Genomic DNA, 22206 nt, shown 5'->3' with positions numbered 1-22206 from the left:
CCCAAGGATCTCCACTATCCCCAACTCTCTTCAATCTCTACATTGCATCCCTCGGCACCTGCCTGGGCAAATTAGGCTTAACCTCCTATACTATGCTGATATCACCATTCCCCTTTCTTTTGACCAACCAACATCCTCCACGACAGACACACTACACAATACACTTGAAACAGTTGCAACATGGATGAATAATCACAAACCGAAACTGAACCCAGACAAGACAAAATATATTCTCCTCGAAAATAATAAATCCCCAACTATAACAAATCTAGTAGTAAACAAAATCACATACCCTATACAACCCACTCTAAAACTTCTAGGAATGACAATTGACAGATGTTGTACCATGCAACCATGTTATGCCTAGGGCCCGGGGGTAAATGAACTCAGCATACTACGTGACATGTCTCCTCAAGTCTGCTTATCTAACCTCCTTAACCTTAGTGTTACCTTGACATCAAAGGGATAGTGAAGACAGATGGTAAACCAGTCTCTGCAAACACCTCATTCATAACCTCAAAAGGACAGTACGCCAGATGGGACCTGAATGTTGACAAAACAACATCAAAGGAACTGGCCAGGGAAGTAACTGAAACTCAGTTTTCTACTAACATGAATCCACAAGTCTGCTTATCTGACATTCTGACCTCCTTGACCTAAGTGTTGACAAAACAACATCAAAGGGAGAGTGAAACCAGATGGAAAGCCGGTTTTCTGCAACACCTCTTTCTGACATCCTGACCTGGGTGTTGTCAAAACACAGAACAAAAGAGCAGGACTAATCATAATAGCAGGACCAGCTGTTTATGCTTTTACTATGAACTCCGCAGTTTGCATCCTATATAAGACCGGGATTCTGACCCTGACATCAGAATCCAAGACGTCGCAAGGGACAAAATTAAAAGATGTCTAAAGGGTCAGTCTCCCGTGTCTACTCACCTATCAATTGCACAAGGATTCTCCAATTGTGAAGGGAGAGTGTTTGCCTGGAATACGGTGAAGGTATTTAATTCTTATATATGTATAATAAAGTGTTATTGTTTATGCTTTATATTGTCTGTGTGCCTTTCTGAGTGTCACTGATCATCCCATTTGACAGAAATAAGTGGCAGGACAAACCACAAATCAACAAAACAATACAAAAATCATTTGGGGTCATGAGAAACTTAAGGCAAGTTTGAAAATTCTTCTACAGAACACAATTCCAGCTCTTGGTCCAATCCCTAGTCCTGGGTCTTCTAGACCAGTGATTCCCAACCCTGTCCTGGAGGAACACCAGGCCAATCGGGTTTTCAGGCTAGCCCTAATGAATATGCATGAGAGAGATTTGCAAATGATGGAAGTGATAGGCATGCAAATTTGCTTCATGCATATTCATTAGGGCTAGCCTGAAAACCCAATTGGCCTGGTGTTCCTCCAGGACAGGGTTGGGAACTACTGTTCTAGACTACTGCAACATACTCTATCTCCCCTGCCCCACAACTATGACAAAATACAAACTGTTCAAAACACAGCGCTAAGACTTATCTATTCATTGAGGAAACACGACCACATCACGGTGGCGTACCTAGACTCTCACTGGCTCCCAATACAAGCAAGAGTACAATTCAAATTCTACTGCCTACTATTTAAAACCATAAACAGAGACAGCCCAGCCTACATAAACAACCGCCTAGTCCAAACTACCTCAACCAGACACAGGAGAATGCACAGACTGTTCACTCATCCCCCAATCAGACGTAAAATGAAAAAAAACTGTGGCCTTCTAGCCACTCAAGCAGCAAAACTAGACTACCAACTCTTCAATTTACTGATAACGACTACAAATAGTTTAGAAAAGAAATAAACCATCCTATTCAAGACCTCCTTAAAGACAAACTAACTCCGCTAGACTCATCCCAATTCTTTGTAGCAAATCTCTACTCTTCAATTCCTCTGGAAATGACCAGATAACTTCTTTTGTAATTCGCCTTGAACTGCAAGGTATTGGCGGAATAGAAATCTCTAATGTAATGTAATTTAAATCATTTCCACAACTCTACATAATAGTGTTTGATAAAAAACATATTCCTTCTGTAGACTCATACCGAACCCGCAGCTCCACCACAACCAGAAAAGAAGTGCAAATAAAATATACTCACAACTTTATTGATAATACCGGGAGATGCCGGTTGCTCAGCACTATGAGGGCAGAATTGTTTAATAGTCACTGTGGGGGTTTTTTTTTTTTAAACAGTGAAGGGAAAGAAGAAAAATCAAGACCCAATCAGACCCTCTATCATTGGAGGGAGGGTGAGGCAGGGACCTGGAGGGGGGACCCAGGTGTAACCCCTAAAGCCTGCACCGTTCAGCCGGACACCCCTGTCTCACTGAAGAGAAACCTCAACAGGAGAAAATAATTTTCCAGTCACAACCAGAATTCAGGAGCTAGTTGAATAGCGACCATCACCTGCTGGGAGATAGAGCATACTGAAGATACAGGAGGAGTGCCAGCCAATAGGATCACCTATTAATCAGTTTCTCTATCTCCGCCTGCTGGTAGATGTGTGCTATCCCATTCATCTGCTGCTGTTGCTAAGGAATGATCATGTCTGATTCAGTTTAAACCCTTTTGGCTCAGGATAGCTAATCTTTACTGTCTTCCATTATAAGATGCTGCTAAAACCTCTCACCCATTCTCAGCACAACTTTTGATGCTCAAGATCAGTGAATTGCAAACTGTGTGCCGCAGTGAGATTGCAGGTGCTGCAAGTTACCAGCTGCCTACAGAAAGTGCCTTTCGGAGAGAGGCACATCCTGTAGACCAGGGCTGCCCAAGTTCGGTCCTCGAGATCTACTGGCAGGCCAGGTTTTCAGGATATCCACAATAAATATGCATGAGAGAGAGATTTGCATACCAAGAAGGCAGTGCAGGCAAATCTCTCTCATGCATATTTATTGTGGATATCCTAAAAACCTGGCCTGCCAGTAGATCTCGAGGACCGGACTTGGGCAGCCCTGCTGTAGACAGTCTCCTCCTCTCCACACATCTCCTGTTGAGCACCCCTCCACTGGCAGCTCAGGGCCTGTCTGCAGGGCATCTGCACATGTGTGTGATGTCATCACATTGACGTTCATGTACTCCCGGGTGCCCGCCAGCTGCAGCTCGCTGTTTAGCTTGCCCTAACTTCAGATAGTTTACGAGACTCTGCTCTAAATCAGTGAAGTACATTTCCTGTAGGAGTGCAGTATCATTGACATTTGCTCAGCTAAGTATTTATCATCTGTGTTGTCTGCTCTTGTATAGAATCCCAGGTCAAAGCTAAAGCTTTACAATAAAATGCCAGATTCCCACTATTGAGGACAATCCAGCTTTAGCTATTCCAGCTGCATCCAACAGCCATTGCTTGGAATATATTCTAAAAGTAAATTGCAGTTACAAGCTTACCTCTGGCCCAGAAGATGGGCTCTGGCTGGACACAGTTGTCTGTCCACATTGTTTATCTGTTTGTGACGTTTCTGGTATACTTCTAGCAGGTGACTGAGAGCGATGATGAGCCTTCACGGGCGATTGTGACCTCACAGGTATAAAAGCTGGTTCTGGTATACTTCTAGCAGGTGATTGAGAGCGATGAGCCCTCAAGGGTGACTGTGACCTCACAGGTATAAAAGCTGGTTCTGGTATACTTCTAGCAGGTGATTGAGAGCGATGAGCCCTCAAGGGTGACTGTGACCTCACAGGTATAAAAGCTGGTTCTGGTATACTTCTAGCAGGTGACTGAGAGCGATGAGCCCTCACGGGTGACTGCGACCTCACAGGTATAAAAGCTGGTTCTTCTCGGACTCTCTGCATACCAGGTTGCTGCAAAGAGGAATAGGGACGCTGCTGCCAATTCTCCAAGCCTTCATGCTTGACTGGTATTGGGATGTAGCCAGGACGCAGCTGTGGGTAGCTAAGGCCTGCTTCTTTAATGAGTTTAGAACTATCCCGGGAAGGGCCATTAGCCAAGGGCTGATTTTCCTTTAAAAAGAAAGGGGGGGGGGGAGTGTTACTAGACTTTAAAAGTACAAACATTCAAAAAGCTAAGTCACACTTTCTACTGCAAAGTAAAATATGCCATGTTATCAGCAGCAGATGAATCCAGAAACAAGTGGGTTAAGTCCACCTACCAGTAGGTGGAGATAAACACAAAGCTGAGATACAGTTAAACCTTGGTTTACGAGTGCCGCGGTTTGCGAGTTGTTTTGAAAGACAAGCAAAACATTTGCAAAATCTGTGCCTCGGAAACCGAGCTTGACTCGATTTATGAGTGAGTGCCCCCCACCCCCCGCGATCCGGCATCCCCCACTCACATTCTCTTACCCCTATCTGGCACTGGCACCAACGCACAGGACATGCCGGTGTCTAAAGATCTTCCCTATTCCTTGTGCTGGGCCTTGAGCATCTGCCCATGCTCAAGGCCTTCTAGTTCTCGCACCGGCATGTCCTGTGCGTTGGTGCTGGTGCCAGATAGGGGTAAGAGAATGTTAGGGTGGGTGGGTGGGTTAATGGGGGATGCCAGATCGGGGGGGGGGGGGGGTGGAATGAATCAAGCGAGTTTCCCTTACATCCTATGGGGAAACTCACTTTGATATACGAGTAAATTGGTTTACGAGCATGCTTCTGGAACGAATTATACTCGTAAACCAAGGTTCCACTGTATATCGTATATAAATAATGGCCTGCTCACTGGTACTTTAGTATTCTCTATCTCCACAGTCAAATATGGAATATGCCATGTTTTAAAAGCTCTGGCAGCAAGGTGGCATGCAAGAAATCAGCATTATAAGCCCTTTCAGAAGCACGATCTCTTTTTCCAGTTTCAGCAAAAACTGGTAGATTGAGATAAAAACAGAACCACAGCTGAAAGTCACCTGGTTTCAGCTGAAGCTGTGAATATCTAAAATCTCAGCTTTGTTCTTTTTCTTTAAAAATGTTTTTCTTTTTCTTTCATACGTACATAAAGTGCTTCAACATTATAATCATTAGTGCGTGAGTGACAAACTTCAGTGGCTATTCAAAGAGCTTCTAAATGTTCATTTATAGTCTTTCTTTGAGTTAATTTTGTTTATAACCACTGAATAAAGGTGACCTTGTGCCAAAAGTGCTGTAGTGCTTTGCTTTAAACCGGCATTGCTTGTCCTCCCCATGAGAGAGAGCCGATTAACAGTACCCCTCCTGACGAAGAAATTCTCGAAACTCGAGTTGGGGGGTAAAAGTAACCTAAGGAGTTTAAAGCAAAGCACTACAGCACTTTTGGCACAAGGTCACCTTTATTCAGTGGTTATAAACAAAATTAACTCAAAGAAAGAATATAAATGAACTATAAATGAACATTTAGAAGCTCTCTGAATAGCCACTGAAGTTTGTCACTCACGCACTAATGATTATAATGTTGAAGCACTTTATGTACGTATGAAAGAAAAAGAAAAACATTTTTAAAGAAAAAGAATAAAGCTGAGATTTTAGATATTCATTGATTGTCCTATCCAGCTATTTGAACAATTTCTCCCATATTTTTGAAAAAATATTCAGCTGAAGCTGAAAATTTGGGTTTAGTTGTGAACATTAACCAGGAAAGTCTGCTGAGGATTTTAGAGATTGCAGCATGCATCTCTGTTTAGCCCCACAATATCTAAGCAAGGGCTCGGTGCTTGGGCCGCTGCTATTTAATATATTCATAAATGATCTAAAAACAGGGATGAAGTGAGAGATAATAAAATTTGTGGTACACAATGGGAGGGATGTTATTGAATGCGAGTACCCAAGAAAGGGACTTGGGGGTAATGGTGCACATGACAATGAAGCCACCTTGTCCCTACAGTAAAGTATCTGCCTCGCATCGCCTCCCTTCCCACTCTTCCCGGTAAGCAACCTTCCTCACAATCACGAGGTCCAGCAACACCCCCCCCCACCCCCCGATCTGTATCTCTTCGCCTTGCAGGCCAATTCCCTCCCTTCCCTGTTGCTTTTCAGAGTTTTTTCTCTCCGAGCAGCCCCGATGCCTTCTCATAGGTCACTCAATTAAGTTACAGGGAAATACTTTTAAAACCATAGGAGAAAATATTTTTTCACTTGGAGAATAGTTAAGCTCTGGAATGCATTGCCAGAGGTTGTGGTAAGAGCGGATAGCATAGCTGATTTTAAGAAAGGTTTGGACAAGTTCCTGGAGGAAAAGTCCATAGTCTGTTATTGAGAGAGATATGGGGAAGCTACTGCTTGCCCTGGATCGGTAGCATGGAAGGTTGGTACTCCTTGGGTTTTGGTAAGGTACTAGGGACCTAGTTTTGGCCATCGTGATAGCCGGCTACTGGGCTTGATGGACCATTGGTCTTACTCAGTAAGGCTATTCTTATGTTCTTATGACTGCCCCAAAGCTTCTCCGACGCAACTTGCGGCTCGCATCAGAGAAGCTTCAGGGCAGTTGTGTAGACACAATGAAAAGGGAAATCAAAGACTGGAAAGTAAGAAAGTAGACAAGAGGTAGAAAACAAATTGAGAAGGAAGAGCAGAAAAGAAAAGGAAGGGAAAGGGAGAGGAGATGGATACCAAATCTGAAGGGAGAAAAGGAAAAACGAAAGATGCTAAAAATCACCGGATAGAGTGAGGGATGTAAGGACTCGAGGAATGGGCATTGACATGGCAGATGAGGTTCAATGTGGACAAATGTAAAGTGATGCATGTCGGTAACAAAAATCTCATGCACGAATACAGGATGTCCATGGCGGTACTTGGAGAGACTTCCCAGGAAAGAGACCTGGGAGTTCTGATCAACAAGTCGATGAAGCCGTCCGCGTGGTGGTGAAAAGGGCGAACAGAATGATAAAGAACATAAGAACTGCCATCTCCGGATCAGACCTTCGGTCCATCAAGTCCGGCGATCTGCACACGCGGAGGCCCTGCCAGGTGTACACCTGGCGTAATTTATAGTCCACCATATCTTTATATGCCTCTCTTAAGGAGATATGCATCTAGTTTGCTCTTGAAGCCTAGGACGGTCGATTCCGCAATAATCTCCTCTGGGAGGGCATTCCAGGTGTCAACCACTCTCTGAGTGAAGCAGAACTTCCTGACATTAGTCCTGAACCTGTCCCCCCTTAGCTTCATTACATGTCCTCTAGTCCGTGTCAAATTGTACAATGTAAATAATCTTCTCTGCTTTATTTTGTCGATTCCTTTCAGTATTTTGAAGGTCTCGATCATATCCCCACGCAGTCTCCTTTTCTCAAGGGAGAACAATCCTAGTGTTATAAGTCTATCCTCGTATTCCAGTTTCTCCATACCCTTCACCAGTTTTGTTGCTAGTCTCTGCACCCTCTCCAGCAGTTTTATATCCTTCTTTAGGTAGGGAGACCAATGTTGGACACAGTATTCCAAGTGTGGTCTGACCATTGCCCTATAAAGCGGCATTATAACTTTCTCCGATCTACTCGAGATTGCTTTCTTTATCATGCCCAACATTCTATTTGCCTTCTTTGCCGCTGCTGCGCATTGTGCCGACGGCTTCAGGGTCCTATCTATCAGTACACCCAGGTCCTTTTCTTGTTCACTCTTCCCCAGAGTTGCACCTGACATTGTATACTCATATTCCTTATTCTTATTGCCTAAATGCATTACCTTGCATTTCTCCACATTGAACTTCATCTGCCATTTCTCCGCCCATGTTTCTAACCGACACAAGTCGCTCTGGAGTTCCTCTCTATCCTCCTGCGATCTGATTGCCCGGCATAGTTTTGTATCGTCTGCAAACTTGATGATCTCACTGGATGTTCCTTCCTCCAGGTCATTGATATAAATATTAAAAAGGATCGGCCCAAGTACCGAGCCCTGGGGTACACCACTAGTCACTTTCTCCCAGTCGGAGAACTTCCCATTTATGCCCACTCTCTGCTTTTGGTTTTCCAGCCATTTGCCTATCCATCTTTGTATATCTCCCTCTATGCCATGGCTTTGTAGTTTCCTGAGAAGTCTTTCGTGTGGAACTTTGTCGAACGCTTTCTGGAAGTCCAAGTACATTATGTCCACCGGCTTCCCACTATCAATTTGCTCGTTCACGGTCTCAAAAAATTGGAGTAAATTCGTCAAACATGATTTCCCTTTCCTGAATCCATGTTGACTGGGTTTCATTAAGTCGTGTGTGTCCAAGTGCTGGACTATGCTATCCTTGATCAGTGCTTCAATCATCTTGCCAGGGACAGACGTAAGACTCACAGGCCTATAGTTGCCCGGTTCCCCTCTCGATCCTTTTTTGAAAATTGGCGTGACGTTCGCTATCCTCCAGTCATCCGGTATCTGTCCAGTTCCGATTGTCAGGTTTGCAAGTTTTTGCAATAACTCTCCGATTTCAACCTTCAATTCCTTTAAGACTCTCAGGTGAATTCCATCCGGTCCAGGGGATTTGTCACTTTTAAGTTTGTCGATCTGATAGTATATCTGGTCTAATTCCACTTCAACTGTGGTGAGGCTGTCTTCTATTTCTCCTGCAAACACTTTCTCCGCTTCAGGTATTGTTGAGGTGTCCTCCTTCGTAAAGACGGACGCAAAGAAGGAATTTAGTTTGTCTGCGATTTGTTTATCTTCCTTGATGTACCCTTTTCTTCCCTGGTCGTCCAGGGGTCCCACTGCCTCTTTTGCAGGTTTTTTTCCCTTTCACGTATCTAAAGAAGGGCTTGAAGTTTTTGGCCTCCTGGGCTATTTTTTCCTCATATTCCTGTTTGGCATCCCTCACCGCCTTGTGACATTTCTTCTGATCATCTTTATGTTTGTTCCAGGCTTCGGTTGTCTTTATGCATTTCCATTTTTTGAAAGAGTCCTTCTTTTCTTTTATGGCTTCCTTCACCTGTATGGTAAGCCATGCCGGTTCTCTTTTGCTCTTTGTTCTCCGATCTTTGGAAATCCTCGGAATGTAGAGATCTTGTGCTTCTGTGATAGTATTTTTCAGTAGGGACCATGCCTGATCTACCGTTTCAAGTTTGTCCACCATCTTCGAGTCGTTTTTCTACCATGGCTCTCATGCGATCGTATTTACCCTTTTTAAAGTTTAAGGTGGTGGTTAAGGTTTTGGCATGTTTCCCTTTCCCGATGTCAAGTTTAAAGTTGATTACATTGTGATCACTCGTTCCCAGTGGAACAATGACTTCCACTTCTGTTATCGGTCCCGTGAGGCCATTTAGGACCAAGTCCAAGGTGGCGTTGCCTCTTGTCGGCTCTTTTACCATTTGTTCCAGGAAGCAATCCCCTAGCACCTCCAGGAACTTGGCCTCCTTGCCGCAGTTGGAGGTTGCTAGTTTCCAGTCTATCCCTGGGAAATTGAAGTCTCCCAATATAATTACATTGCCCGTCTTGCATTCTTGTTTGATTTCCTCCATCATTTCTGAGTCAGTTTCCTCCGCCTGTCCTGGGGGACGATAGTAAAGGCCAATTTTCGTATCTGCGCCATATTGACCAGGAATTTTGATCCAGAGTGACTCAAGCTTCTCTTTCATTTCTGTTGTAACCATTTCAACAGAATCTATTCCCTCCTTAACATATAGAGCAATACCTCCACCTTTCTGCCCTACTCGATCTCTTCTATACAGTTTGTATCCCTGTAGTACTGTGTCCCATTTGTTTTCTTCATTCCACCATGTTTCTGTTATGCCAATGATATCCAATATGTCATGTCTTGCTATTGTCTCTAGTTCCCCCATTTTGTTACCTAGACTTCTAGCATTCGTATACATACATCTAAGTTCCCTTCGTGTTACCTTTTTGGACCTTCTACTCTTGGCCGTCCCTATAGTTTCAATTACGGTATCCTTTACTGCTCCTGTGTTATCACCCTTGTTTGCTGTGTGGTCGTCCCCTCCTGTGTCTGAGTTGTCCCTTCCTGCTTTTTCTCCCTTATTGGCTGTGAGGTCGTCTTCTCTTGTGTAGGAGTAGTAGTCCTTGGCTTCTTCGTCGGGGCATCCTGCTATCCATGCCATCGACCGGTGGTCGACTGTCGGCTTTCCCCTATCTTTCAGTTTAAAGCCTTCTCGATTGCCTTCTTCATGTTGCCTGCCAAAACTCTTGCTCCTTCCTTGTTGAGGTGTAGTCCGTCCCTTCTGTAGTACTTGCTTTTTCCCCAGAACGCCGTCCAGTTGCGCACGAAGTCGAAGCCTTCTTCTTCGCACCATCGTCTCATCCAGGCGTTGATTGCTTGCAATTCCCCTTGTCTCTTTCCATCCGCTCTTGGTACTGGGAGGATCTCAGAGAAGGCCACCTTCACCTCCCTGATCTTCAGTTGTCTTCCGAGTGAACGGAGCTGGCCCGTCAGCTCTTCCCTGTCATACTTCCGCCCGCTCACATCATTTGTTCCCACGTGGATAAGCACAGCGGTGTCCTCTCCCCCTGCGTCATCTATGATCCTGGAGATCCTGTTGGTCACATCCTTCACTCTTGCTCCAGGCAGACAGGTGACGACTCTGTCCTCTCTTCCTCCTGCGGTGTGGCTGTCCACATGTCGTATAATGGAGTCGCCTACGATGATCCCCATCTTCTTTATTTGGAAGTTCCTTGGGGGGCGTAGGTCCACGTCCTTGGAGTAGGGCCAGTCTTCTTCCTCCAATGATACTCTTGAAATTGTTTCCTGTTCTTTGGGTGGAGCGATGTCTTCCTGTGCTCTCACTATTCCTCCTGGTGTGCGGTTGTCTCCTACCCCGTCTTCGGTTTCTTCTGTGTTTGCATGGGTGTCTTCTCTCCTCACATGGGTTTCCTGAGTACAGTTTTCCAGCCCTGGGATCTCTACATGGTACTGATGAGCTTCCTCTATGAACATTTCTAGTTCCTTGACCTCGTCGTTTGGGATGTACTCCACTAGAATCTTCTCCTGTGCTCGGATTCTGTCTTCGAGTTCCATCACTGTTCCTTCCAATAGTCTTACCTGACATTTCAAGCTATCCATCTCCATGCATCGATTGCAAATGTATGCCTGGATCCCCGAAGGGAGGTAGTCATACATATTGCAGCTGATACAGAAGACCGGAAAGCTCACCTTCTGACTTCCTTGGGCTTCCATTTCTTGCTTCCCTCGTGTGTGCTTGTGTCCCTTGCCTGCTGCTTCCTTATGTTGCTTGCCTTGCTGTCTCTTTTGTGTGTGTGTCAAACAGATCGGAGAAGGTTATCATGCCGCTTTATCGGGCCATGGTGCATCCTCACCTGGAGTACTACGTCCAGCACTGGTCGCCGTACATGCAGAAGGATACAGTACTACTCGAAAGGGTCCAGAGAAGAGTGACTAAAATGGTTAAGGGGCTGGAGGAGTTGCCGTATAGTGAAAGATTAGAAAAACTGGGCCTCTTCTCCCTCAAAAAGAGGAGATTGAGAGGGGACATGATCGAAACATTCAAGGTACTGAAGGGGATAGACTTAGTAGATAAAGACAGGTTGTTCACCCTCTCTCAAGGTAGGGAGAACGAGAGGGCACTCTCTAAAGTTGAAAGGGGAAAGCAGCGGCAATTCTTATATTCTTAAGACAGAGATGCTAGACAATGGGGGAGCTGAGGGAAGATAGGTGCCAGACCAATGGAGGGGGAAGGGAGAAAGACATTTTCTGGTAGAGATATAGAAATAGAGCAGATGCTCTATGGAAGAGACAGAGAGAAGGCAGACGATGGAAGGAAGAGAATGACGAGAAGATGAGGAAAGCAGAAACCAAAAGGTAGAAAAAAATTTCTATTTCTTCTTTCACTTTAGGATAAATTAGTATTGTAGCTGTGTTGATAAACGTTTATAAACAAAGCCCTGCCAGCTGAAGATCTCTTCCTCTAGTTCAGCAGCCAAAATGCTGATTTATAAAATGACAATTGTACAGAATATGGTTTCTTTTTATATTTTAAAATAAACTCAGTATAAAACTACAGAAACAGAGTATGACAGCAGAAAAGGGCCGGCAGCCCACCGAGTCTGTCTACTCAAGAACCCTCCCTCGAGAATCCACTGTTTGTCCCATCGTCTCTTGAAGTTGAGCACGCTACTGGCCTTGACCACCTGGCATGGAAGACCATTCAATCACCCTTTCGGTGAAGTTATTCCCTGGTTTCACCATGAAATATTCCCCCCTTAAGTTTTAGCGGATGCCCTCTTGTCGCCATGGGACCCTTTAGAAAAAAAGATTTCTTCCTCCACTTCAATGCAGCCCGTGATGTATTTGAATGTTTCTATCATGTCCCCCCTTTCTCTGCGCTCTTCGAGAGAATATAAGCGCAGTCTGCTCAGACATTCTTCATATAGGAGATCTTTAAGTCCTGAGACCATCCTAGTGGCCATTCTCTGAATTGACTCCATTCTCTTCACATCCTTTTGATAATGTGGCCTCCAAAACTGGACACAGTACTCCAGGTGAGGTCTCACCATGGATCTGTATAACGGCAGTATGACTTCAGGCTTTCGGCTGATAAAGCTCTTTCTGATGCAACCTAGCATTTGTCTAGCCTTTGCTGAAGCTTTCTCCACCTGATTGGCAGCTTTCATATCTTCCTGGATGATTACTCTCAAGTCCCTTTATGCAACAGTTCTTGTTAAGTTCAAGGTGTATGTTCTGCATAGATTTCCGCTTCCAAGATGCATTACCTTACATTTTTTGGCATTAAAGTTTAGTTGCCAAGTACTGGACCATTGTTCTAGTAAAAGTAGGTCCTGCTCCATAGTGTTGGGCCTGGTTGCGTTGTCAGGTTCTGTTGCCCTTCCCACAACGTTGCATAGTTTAGCGTCATCAGCAAATAATGTAATCTTGCCTCAAAGTCCCCGAGTCAGATCCCTTACAAAGATATTAAATAGCATCGGGCCCAAGACAGAGCCCTGCAGCACTTCACTGGTCACCTTCGACGTTTTTGAGGGAATACCGTTTACCATCACCCTTTGAAGTCTGCCGTTAAGCCAGTCTTTTACCCATGCAGTCAGTATTTCTCCTAGTCCTAACGTGTTCATCTTGTTCATTAACCTACTGTGTGGGACACTATTAAAAGCCTTACTGAAGTCTAAATACACGATGTCCAGGGTCTCTCCTCCATCCAGTTTTTTTGTTACCGAGTCAAAGAAGCTTATCAGATAAGATTGACAAGACCTTCCCTTCGTAAAGCCATGCTGGTGGGGATCCCTTAATCTTTCATCATTCAGGATCGTGTCCAATTTGTTTTTAATCAACATTTCCATGAGTTTACTCACTATTGATGCGAGACTCACTGGTCTATAATTTGAGGCTTGTGCGGATGGGATCAGATGATTTGCAGGGATGGGGCACAGACAGGGACACATTGTCCAGTTTCATTCTCTAATGTATGGTAAGCCCTCAAACTCCCCAAAAACCTACTATATTCACTAGTCTGTCTACCACTCAAGTTCAAGTTCAAGTTCAAGTTCAGGTTTATTTTGATTAATCGCCTATATAAAACTTTCTAGGCGATGTACAATAAAATACAAGTTATAAAAACATATTATCATATTAGTAATATAAGACATCCAAAACATCAACATAAACAATTGTTAATTAAATTAAATAAAATGAAGAGAATTTCTCTTTACCTAACACTTAACAAGACATAACAAGGGGAGGGAGGGAAAGGATTACAATGTTTCTCTTAAAAAAGGAAAGAACATAAGGAAGGGAAAGACAATATAAAAGAAAGAGAAAAGGAAGGAAGTTTAAACATTAAAAATATCATTAAATAAAAACGGAAGGAAATTAATCATTAAAAGCATCATTAAATAAAAAAGTTTTCAACAGTTTTTTAAAAGAAATAAGATCTTTTTCCTTTCTGATAAAAAGAGGCAGGGTATTCCAGAGTTGGGGAGCTAGTACAGAGAACATATCATTTCTCCTTGTTCCAACAATTTTTAGCGAAGGGACCGATAATAAGTCTTGCTGGGAAGATCGAAGGAGGCGAGTTGTTCAATAAGGGGTTATCATTCTAGATATGAATAATGGCGTATTGAACAATAGTACCTTGAAAACTAAGAAAGCTATTTTAAATGTTATCCGGTGATTAATGGGTAGCCAGTGTGACTTGATAAGAAGAGGAGTAACATGATCGTATTTTTTTCCTTTGTGTATAAGTTTTATGGCAGTATTTTGGATTATTTGAAGTCTTTTCTTTTCTTTTTGAGATATGTTATACAGTAAAGAATTACAATAGTCTAATTTTGAAATTATCATAGAGTGGATCAAAATATTAATAGATTTTGGTTCTAGAAAAGATGAAATTGATCGTATTAGGCGTAGTTTATAGAAACAGGATTTTACCGTTTGACTTATGTGATCGTGGAAAGATAGATTCGTGTCAATGATTACACCTAGAATTTTTATAGATGATACAGATTCTATTGGATTATTTTCAAGCGTAAATGATGATTTAGATGTGATGTCATTTTTCCATGTAAATAACATAGTTTGTGTTTTTTTAATATTTAAAGAAAGTTTATTGTTGTAGAGCCAGTTTTTTATTATATCAAGTTTAGTATTGATTTCTGTAATTTCATTATCGTTCTCTGGGTCAATTGGGTGAAGGAGTTGAATGTCGTCAGCATAGGAGAATGAAGTAAAGCCCAATGATTGACAGATAGTAAGTAGAGGTGAGAGAAAGATATTGAATAAAAGAGGAGACAGAATAGAACCCTGAGGTATCCCAAAAGGCAAGGTGTATGAAGTAGAATGATCTTCTTTCATTATAACAGTTGAGAGTCGATTAGAGAGAAAAGATTTAAACCAGTCCAGTACCTGCCCTCCGACACCTATAGATTCCAGACGATGAATTAGAATAGCGTGATCTATAGTATCAAAAGCCGCTGAGAGATCCAGGGAAAAAAGAGCAACCGATTTATGGTGATCTAGATAGTAATGAATAGTATTGACAAGGCCTAGCAGTGAGTATTCTGTGTTATGGTGTTTCCGGAAGCCAGTCTGGTTAGGATGTAATACGTTTGATGTCTCAACAAAATCCGATAATTGTTCAAAGACTAGTTTTTCCGTGACTTTAGCTAAAAATGGCAAATTTGAAATTGGGCGATAGTTGGCTGCGTCATTACGGTCAGCATTATATTTCTTCAGAATTGGAGTAACAATAGCCCTAATAGCTGCTGCAGGTGTCACCTAAATGGCAATACAGTAGGTTTTGGGTGGGATTTGCCGAGCTCAATTTCCACCATGTAGTGGATCCCCCTCTCTATGGTTCACTATACCACCTGCCTGCTGCTCTACTAGGAGTTTCCATATGTGCAGCTGTCAAGAGGCTGGTATGTATCGTTCCTTTCACATCTTGGGGGGGGGGGGAAGGTGGTCATGCCTTAATGCATCTAGTGGTCATCTGGTCGGTTTGGGTACTTTTTGGCCCTTATGTGCCTTTAACACAGGTTTAACTCCTAACATCTAAATGAAGTCCTGGACATCATCAAAAAGGTCTGACTATCCCTGAAAGATATCCAAATCCTAAGGTTATCCTAATCTCACCTCCTTAAGACATACAGAAAGAAGCAAAAGTACAAGGCATTTAAAAAGTTGGTTTCGAAAATTGGCACAGGGATGTTTTGGCAATTAAAACATCTAAGTGCATGTTTTATATGCCATCTTTTTGACATTTTTCTTCTTTGCCAATGAGCCCCAATGTGTTCAAGGTATTTGAAGGGGGTAAAAACTGTAGATTAGTGTTAGTTATTTCATTGCTTATCATGACATTCTCAAAGTGGAATTCAGTCTATAAATACAGATGTTTTATGTACATCTTACTTGAGCTGATAGATTGGTTTTTAAAGGAGGTAGAGGGTTAAAAGTCTGAGTAATGACCAAGCACTTAAGTCCCAATTCTTAGGCAATCAGTAATGTTTACTAAGTCCTATAATATTCCAGAAACCAAGTGAATGACGACAGCACATACCTGGCCTGCCCTGCACAAGAAACTCATCTATTACTGCTATTTCACTGTGATGATGTAGGTATTACTCATGTTCTCTCTGTATCTACAATTAGACTATGACAAAACTGCAGTAAGACACAGATGGAGTTAAAAAAAAAAAAAAAAAGGTCACTCAATGTTTCACCTTCTAGTTTTGCTCTTTTCAACCCATTTAAAAAAGGAAACTACCATCCTAAAATTCACTTTAACAAAACAAATTAAAAAAAATTATCAGATTTTTGGAGTCCTAAGTAAAAAATGCTGAAAGCAAAAAAGTTGTCTAGGCAAGTAGATTTCTGTGGGGCGTATGCACAGGGAGAGCAGGAAGGAAAAATTATGTTCTTACCTGTTAATTTTCTTTCCCTTAGACCAGGGGTGTCAAAGTCCCTCCTCGAGGGCCGGAATCCAGTCGGGTTTTCAGGATTTCCCCAATGAATATGCATTGAAAGCAGTGCATGCAAATAGATCTCATGCAGATTCATTGGGGAAATCCTGAAAACCCGACTGGATTCTGGCCCTTGAGGACCGACTGACACCTGTGCCTTAGACGCAGCAGATGAATCTAGAGACCAATGGGATAGCTCACATCTACCAGCAGGCGGAGATAGAGAAACTGATTAACAGGTGGTCCTATTGGCTGGCACTCCTCCTGTCTCATCAGTATAGCTCCTTGCCCAAGCACACGTAACTAGCAATAGGCATAGCATGTAAAAAACTTCTTTCCCATAACAAATCTCAAAATGCAATAATACAGAAAACAACCTGCCATAATAACAAACTGCGAAAGTTGCAAAAGAAAAAAACGAGAGACAATATCCAGAAAGGGTGGGGCTCTGGATTCATCTGCTGCGTCTAAGGGAAAGAAAATTAACAGGTAAGAACATAATTTTTCCTTCCCTAGCAACAGCAGCAGATGAATCCAGAGACCAATGGGATGTAGCAAAGCAATCCTCAATCTGGGTGGGAAGCAAACGCCAGCAAGCAAGCATAAAGAATGTCCTCCTGGACCCATTGAGCGATGGAGGCTTCGGACGCCAACGTTTGAGGCGTCCCTTGAAGAATACAAAAAGGAGATATAAACAACTAAAGTCGTAAGAAACCGAGCTCACAGAGAACGCTACGTACATATCAAAAAATGCAGTGAATAAAAGCACTGCTCCCAATTTTCCCCTCCCAGGAAGAAGGAAGGAAAAGCGAGCATGACATAAAAGAAAGGATGACACCCCCTAGAAAGAAATAATGGTACCATCCGAACTGATACCCCATATTTCGGAACCATCCGAACTGATACCCCATATTTCGGAAATCAGAAATAGGAATCCCCGTTGAACAAGGCCTGCAACATAGAAAACTGCAGAGCTGAAGCCATGGCCACAAGAAACCCCATGTTCAACGGCACAGCCCTTAGAGTCCCAAAAGACAAGGATGAAATGAAGCCTTCGGTATACTGAGAAGAAGTACGTGAAGATTGTACTCCAAACCGGGCTTTCTAAGAGGCGCATGAATATACCGCACTCTGTTTAGGACCTGAACTACATGAAGCTGAGAAGTAAGCGAAGAGCAATATACCTAGCCCATGTAACAAGCTAAGAATGGCACTAGAAGCTGAAGGGAATTGAACGCTAAGCCCTCGGCAATACACCTGTGCCAAAAAGGAACTCAGGAGTGGTTCAAACGTTAAGAAGCACCCAAGAAAGGAAAAACCTCCAAAAGGAAGCAGAAGCCACAGGAGAAGACTTCCGTAGCACCTGGATAAGAGAAGAAACAACCTGCTTCGCATAATCCTTACACGTCAGCCAAGATTTTTCAAAAAACTAGGTCGTAATACTAAAGTAGTACAAATATCCATGTTGAACGGACCCTAGGCGAGCAAAGCCGGAGATACCAGGAAACTTCTTAGTCCGGCTGTTGAAAGACTCATCAAATCCGCAAAGTAAGGATGGCGCCGCCAATCCAGAGATTCTACAAATACTGTGCCCGGAAAGCGAGCTCGAGGTGGCAAATCCAAGCCATCGGAAAACACTGAAAAAGAGAAGGCAGAAGCGAGAAAGGAGCCATGCAGCTACCCCCTCTAACTCCCACTCCCTGGGCCCGCTGAAGAAGCTAGGAAGCTTAGAATTGAGAGACAAGGCCATGAGGTCTAGATCAAGCAGATCTCACTTCCATAAAAAGAGCTAGAACGCTTGAGCCACAAATCTCAATATCCAGGATGCAGAAGATTACACTATTACTAACATGCACACTTTCCAGAGCGTACACAGCGCTGTACACTGTAACATACAAGAAATGGGCCATGCTCAGATTCCGCAGAGAGAAAGTCTATCCAAACTCTTATCCTGATCCATAAAAGGATCTGCCAACAGAAGACGAAGATGAGAGTCCACCCATTGAAGCAGAACAACTTCACCTGCCAATGAGTGCAACACTTACTGCCCAAGCAGTAGAGAAATACCCCCATCCTAATACTGACCAAAAGGACCCTCAGCGGCAATCCGGAAGAATGATCTGAAGCTCCAGAAAGGTAGCCTGACCCTGCTCAAGAGCAGAAGAATGAACAAGTACTGAGTCGCCTCTGAAGACCAGACTCCAGGAGCTGAGGATGGAAGCCACGGAGCCCCCCAACCCGACAGCCCGGGATGGTCGGTGATCATGAGATAGTCCAGCAAAGACCGAGGCATGCCTTGAAAAGAGAAATCGCGCGGAGCCACCAAATCATACAGAGTGATGCAGGAGGAGCATACCAAATAATTGGTGCCCTGAGATACCGGGAACCACCGGAACAAAAGCGACTGCTGTAGCGTAAGAAGGGGAAAGCAAGCCGAAGTCCCCAGTGGAGTCAGCAATATGGATCCCAGAAACTGTACAGAATCCCATACTCTTGGTCATGGTAAGCGAAGAAGAATACCAATCTGAGACCGAGACCCCACGCCCAAGTCTCCGGAAAGAAACACATGTCTCTCCTATATGAATAAAAACATCACCCCGATATACCTATAAATAGTACAGGAGAAAAGAGTGCTGTGCAAATTCAAAGATGCACGTGTAAAGAACTGAGGAAAAGATATCACCCTTTTCATGTCAGTCAAATGGCCCGACTGGAAGTCGTCCGAATCAAGCAGGCAGTCAAGAAGAAATTAGATGAATCGCCTGGTAGCGCCAAAACGGTACCACCGCCCACATCACCTAAAACGTTCGTGAAGCCTTGGGCAGGCAAAATGGCATGTGCCAAAACCGAAAGCGCCGCTCCAAGAGAGGCAGGCAAACCAAGTGCCGATTCGGAGTCCATAGAGAAAATGTAAATATACTCCCAGGTTGTCTGCAGAAATGTGTAACTCCGAGAAACTAATTCAGCAGAATGGGATCCAGCCTGCCCAATGCCCCCTATCTCGGGCACCATGCGGTAAGTGGAACAACATCCCTTAGTTCCCGAAGAACTACAAGAACCATCCTGAGGACCAGTAACACTGAAAAGGGAAACACAAAACAGAGACTCCAAGAACGAACTGGAAAACCTGAGGAGAATGCAAAGATGCAAGCATCCTGAAAAATCTTCACAGCCCTCTGACCTGACATTATAGTGTCTTCTCCCTCATGAGAAAGCCTGAAGAGTCATTGGAAGAAGTCAAGATCCCCTCAGAATGAAGTGCAGAAGGTCAGGGAATGGCAGAATAAGACTGTAGGATCTGCAAGAAGATTCTCCTAGGAAAAATCAAGGTTCACAATGTAAAGAGGAATATACTGGAACCATGAAAACAGTACTAACCCCATGCAACATGAGCGAAATACGTATGTCCTTTAAAGTGAATACGTACTAGACTCAATCAAGATGCTGCATCTACCGCCCCGTGGAAAACAACAGCATCCTTACAGGTATCAGACAAAGCTCACATCGTTAATGAGAGCTTCAGGGATGAGGCTAACAGCCACATAGTGCGTGAACCTCCATGGGTTTGATAGAATAGGTAACTGGCTCCTGGTTAAAAGGAGCTGTACAGCCTTTTCTGTCTGGTTGGGGGGCCTGTCTAGCATGTGCCATGAGAAAATGGTGACAGGAGAAACCAGCGTGATAAGCATGGAAATCTGAAGTCCAGGCCCCCTCAGAAATAGAGAAATAGAGTCCTGGCCGCAGGAATATGCGCAGTGTCATTATACCCATAGAGACAGTCCGAACTTGGAAACTGCTTGTACTACCTTTAGGCATAAATATCCTGTGCCACTACTAGACACATGCAGCTCAGCACAGAGGCCCAAACAAGGACAGTTACCAATAGACAAAGGCTCAATCTGCAGGGACCCCAAGAGAGACAATGAGATACCTGTGTGAAATACAGGGCACTATCTTACTGCTGATCTCACTGTGCCATGAGTTGCCGTATGTCGCCCCAGTCTGGAGACAAACCGAGACTGGGTGACCTAGCACAGGTCAGAGTCTCTCTGGTAAACCCCTTGAGTGCTAACCCCAGAGTCCGATTAAACAAGCAGCTTCCTTCAAGGGAGTACAGCAGGAACACAGACAGACATATAAAGCTGCCCAAGCTTGTCCCAAAGCTGGTGAAACACATACAACTTGTCTGAACCGGAAAGAAGAGAAGCCCCGGCATACCCTGACCAAAGTCAGCTGGAAACAAACTACCGGAACGCTGCAGCTCTCCCGCCATCGCCAGAGACCCATGCGCACGCCTGATTCTCGCTGACACGTGGCCGCTGCATCAACGCTCCTAGAAACAGTCGGATTCGAGCCCCGCAAAATTTACCCTGCCGCGGCTTGCATAGAAAGAAAATCAGACTCAGGGAATAACCAGAAGAATGGCCCACAGCGCCGGAAAACACATGTCCCATCTCATGCGCGCTGCTATAACCCGGCACCTGCACAATCAGCTGCACATGGCAATAACAAACACCAATGAAAGAGAGCCTCAGTTAAACAGGACTAATGCTGCACTGAAACCCAACAATGAGAACAAGTACGAGCATGAAATCGCATCGCTATTGCCACGCTGTAACCAACAAGGAAACCAAGCGCGTGCATGCAAAGGGCGGGAAGTCCCGGCTCCCTCCAAGGATTTCTAGTCATAAAACTTAGCCTCAATAAAATATCCATACCTTAAATGTACGATGACCGAACCCACAGTACTAAGACTCCCAAACAGAACCTGAAGTTCAAACAACCGTAAAAGCCAGACATACTCACAAGCTTGTTGTTAGGGCCAGTTGAAGCCAGTTTGCAACAAAAGCATGGCAGAATGTAGCAACTGTGGTCTCTTTTTTTTTTTTTTACAGAGAAGGGAAAGAAGAAAAAAATTGACCCAGTCAGACCCTCTAGCAATGGAGGGAGGGTGAGGCAGGGACCTGGGGGGGGCCAGGTGTAACTCCTAAAGCCAGCACCGTTCAGCCGGACACCCCTGTCTCACTGAAGAGAAAATCTCAACAGGAGAAATAGCACTGCCAGCTCACTGAAGAGAAACCTCAACAGGAGAAAATAAAGTTCCAGTCACAGCCAGAATTCAAGAGCTAGTTGAATAGCGACCTTTTCCTGCTGGGAGATAGAGAATACTGGATAAACAGGAGGAGTGCCAGCCAATAGGACCACCTGTTAATCAGTTTCTCTATCTCCACCTGCTGGTAGATGTGAGCTATCCCATTGGTCTCTGGATTCATCTGCTGCTGTTGCTAGGGAATAGAGGAGTCATTTTTAGAGGTTAAGGAGCGCCAGATGTTAAACAATGTACTGCTCTGGTTATTGGATCTGATAATTTTATCACCATAGAAATTCTTCCTTTACTAATGCGTAGCGGTTTTAGCACCAGCAGCAGCGGTAACTGATCTGACACTCAGAGGCACTTTGAGCCTCAGAGCAGTTACCACCGCTGATGGTGCTACGCTTTAGTAAAAGAGGGGGGGAAGTCAGATACAGGACCAAAAGTTAAATTGTTCTCATCTGCTAATTCCCTTTCCTTGAATCCTGCTAGACCAGTCAGACGGATGGGGTATGTCGCCCCACTGGAAGATGGAGGTAGAGAATCTTAACTTTCCAGTAACAGTATAAAGAGTGGTACAGTTTGAACCTTACCAGTATAAGATTACAAAGCATTATAATACAAAAACAAAAGCCTTCAGCTTTTCATTTTTTAACTCCTGAATTATGAAATGGTCTACCCTCAATTTGTTTTGAGCAGCTATTTGAAGATTTGGAATATCGTTTGGGAAATCAGGTAGCAGACTGTGTGACAATGTCTGGAACATAGAGCACATTTGTTCATCTTAATTTTGTTACTGTGCTCT

At 43.8% G+C, this 22206-nt stretch overlaps 1 protein-coding gene across 2 annotated transcripts in view; it reads right to left on the bottom strand.

The window, feature by feature from the left end:
- Window positions 1-22206, bottom strand: part of BAG3 (BAG cochaperone 3) — a 70478-nt gene that overhangs the window by 37103 nt on the left and 11169 nt on the right. For both annotated transcript variants that reach the window (XM_033942569.1, XM_033942567.1), the window contains exon 2: window positions 3428-4000. In XM_033942569.1, coding sequence (XP_033798460.1) covers window positions 3428-4000 — 573 coding nt within the window. The remainder of the gene's footprint in view (window positions 1-3427; window positions 4001-22206) is intronic.

This window comes from Geotrypetes seraphini, chromosome 4 (genome assembly GCF_902459505.1).
Source record: "Geotrypetes seraphini chromosome 4, aGeoSer1.1, whole genome shotgun sequence".
Lineage (NCBI taxonomy): Eukaryota > Metazoa > Chordata > Amphibia > Gymnophiona > Dermophiidae > Geotrypetes > Geotrypetes seraphini.
Note: the sequence above shows the minus strand (reverse complement) of the source record. Positions and strands in the feature narration are given on the sequence as shown.